General features: G+C 48.8%; 1 protein-coding gene across 1 annotated transcript in view; it reads right to left on the bottom strand.

Annotated features, from left to right (window-relative positions):
* Positions 1 to 2,500, bottom strand: part of unc13a (unc-13 homolog A (C. elegans)) — a gene marked incomplete at both ends in the record, with an annotated part of 292,945 nt that overhangs the window by 274,620 nt on the left and 15,825 nt on the right. The window contains 2 exons of the mRNA XM_084308430.1: positions 645 to 738; positions 1,097 to 1,954. Of these exons, the coding sequence (XP_084164556.1) occupies positions 645 to 738; positions 1,097 to 1,954 (952 nt within the window). The remainder of the gene's footprint in view (positions 1 to 644; positions 739 to 1,096; positions 1,955 to 2,500) is intronic.

The following is a 2,500-nucleotide window of genomic DNA, read 5'->3' on the forward strand; positions in this document are numbered from 1 at the left end:
GATATCTGTGTAATCATTCCTCTAATTCTATCTGCTCTATTATAACAAGACATGCTCTTTGTCTCCCTGCCTGCTCGAAGAATGACACACACAGCAGTGAGATATCATACTGATCCAGTCTTAATTGGCCTAAATACCAGGGCTTAAATGACGCTTTGTTGAACTTATAACCATGACAGGCAGCTTCCTGCATATTGCTTAGCAACACATTAATAACCATGAACCATATGCACAGAGCCATGTACATAAATGACAATGGTTTATTAACACACCCTTTGCTACACCCACCTGAGAGCTGGCTCTTGCCTCTGGGAATCAGAATGGACAACATGCACATCGCTATGGGGATGGAAACAACTGGGGAAAAAATACTGAAATGGCAACAGAACGAGGGGGGTAAACAGAAACGATATCATAACCAAATAAAGACAAAACAATAGAAACCACAGCAATCAGCAAGTGGAAAATATAGCCCAAAAACCGAAGGGGCCAGTCAACATACAGTAAGGCGGAGAGGTCAGTAAGACATGCAGGAACTGGGGCAACAAGTCAGAGAACTCAAGAGGTGTATGGGGTTAAGCAGGGAAGATAACAGAGACAGATAACAGTCCCTACCAACACGCACGCACGCATGCAGATCTTACCTCCTGCAGCTGTAATCGTACCCTGCTGAAGAGTCGAAGCCAGTTGGCCTTGGCTCTGGCAGGACCAGGCTCCATCACCTCTCTCTTTGGGAAACTGAGAGAGGAGAGAAGGATGGAGAGATGTAGTATGGAGATTATAGACGTATGACTATGCATGTCTGCATGCAGACTGATAATGCTCAGTCTTCCATGAGCTACTACTGGATAGTTGTTATATTATATTACATCATATTATATTATATTATATTATATTATATTATATTATATTATATTATATTATATTATATTATATTATATTATATTATATTATATTATATTATATTATATTATATTATATTAGTTATATTATATCACGTTAGACGGGTCACTGAACTGGGATAGCAACACCACTTTAAGCTGTATCTGTAGGAGAAATTCAGCACTTAATACACCAGCAGTGTCACGGCGTTCACCTTGGGATTGGAAGCTCCTCTGGTTTCTCTTCAAGGGCGGCAGGAGCGCTCTCCAACCCTGGAGGCTGGTCTGGAGACGGGGGTCCCTCTAGGGGCACCTCGGGTTTGAGTTCAGGCTCTGGGGGCAGGGTGTCTGGGGCCAAGGGTTCGCATATGGTGGTGGTCGATGTGGCTGTAAAAGTGGTGGTGGTGGTGGTGGTGGTGGTGGAGGTGGAGGTGGTGAATAGATCTGTCTGAGTGGGGGTGAACGGAGGCTTGGTGGAGGCTGTACTGAATGGGGGCATGGTGCTGTCTTGTGTGATGGGGGCCAGAACAGGGGCCATGCCGGGGGGATGGAGGTCGGCCTGGGCTGGGAGCTGCTGATGCAGGGAGGTCTGCTTCTCCAGGGGTGGTCTGGTGGAGGACTGATCCTCGGAGGGGGGCACCAGTGTGGGGGCAGTGCTGTTGGGAGTGGGGGTGCAAGGCGGTTCCTGGTCTTCACTGAGAGCGCCGTCCAGCGGGTACATATCCTCATCTTCCTCATATGGCATCTCCTCTTCGTCCTCGTAGTTGTAATCCCCTTCTTCCTCCCCCTCGTAAATGTCTCCTTCCTCTTCATCGTACAGCGCCCCCTCCTCCCCTCCATCCTTGACGTAGCCGGCCTCATCGCTGTAGACCGCCTGGGGCTCCTCCCCCTCCCAGCCCGGGGAGTCCTCCTTGCCGCAGCTGACGGAGGAATGGCATGAGTGGTACGAGTCGTTCTCCTCGTAGAACTCCGAGCCTCGCAGGCTCTCTCCGTCCCCCGGGCCGAACTCCTCGCTGAGCTGGGAGCTGCCTCGACTCAGCTCCCCTGACGATGCATAGCGACTGTCTGACGGACTGGGTTGGGGAGAGGGAGACATGGAGACCGGTTACACAAATACACAAATACACAAATACACAATCGCAACGATGCAAAGTCCAGGACATATCAAAGAGACCAGGGAGGTTCACACACTTGCATGTGTCAAGGGGCTTGTCTGCTGGAGTGGTGGTTAAGGAGGAGTGTTAGGGGGGGGGGGGGGGTGGAAGACAGCTAGCCTATGGAGAAGAGGGGGTTTTGGAACCAATCAGGGCACTCGGAGAAGGTGGGCAGGCTATAGTGTGTTAAGATGTGAGTTAGTTGGGGAGGTAACTGCAGGAGGATTTATCATCATCATCATCATCATCATTTTAGTAGTGAGAGAGATTATTAGCGGATGCTTTGAAGTTACACACACACACACAGACACACACACACACACACACACACATGTGCATACACACAAAGAAATGCACACGCACACACACATACACAAACACACAAACGTACACAAGCGCACATTATCACACACAAATCAATGTATGAATGTCTGTGCAAACAATTAGCATATTCAACAGATAAAT

The sequence above is a fragment of the Notolepis coatsorum genome (genome assembly GCF_963971535.1).
Source record: "Notolepis coatsorum genome assembly, chromosome: 2".
In the NCBI taxonomy this organism is placed as follows: Eukaryota; Metazoa; Chordata; class Actinopteri; order Aulopiformes; family Paralepididae; genus Notolepis; species Notolepis coatsorum.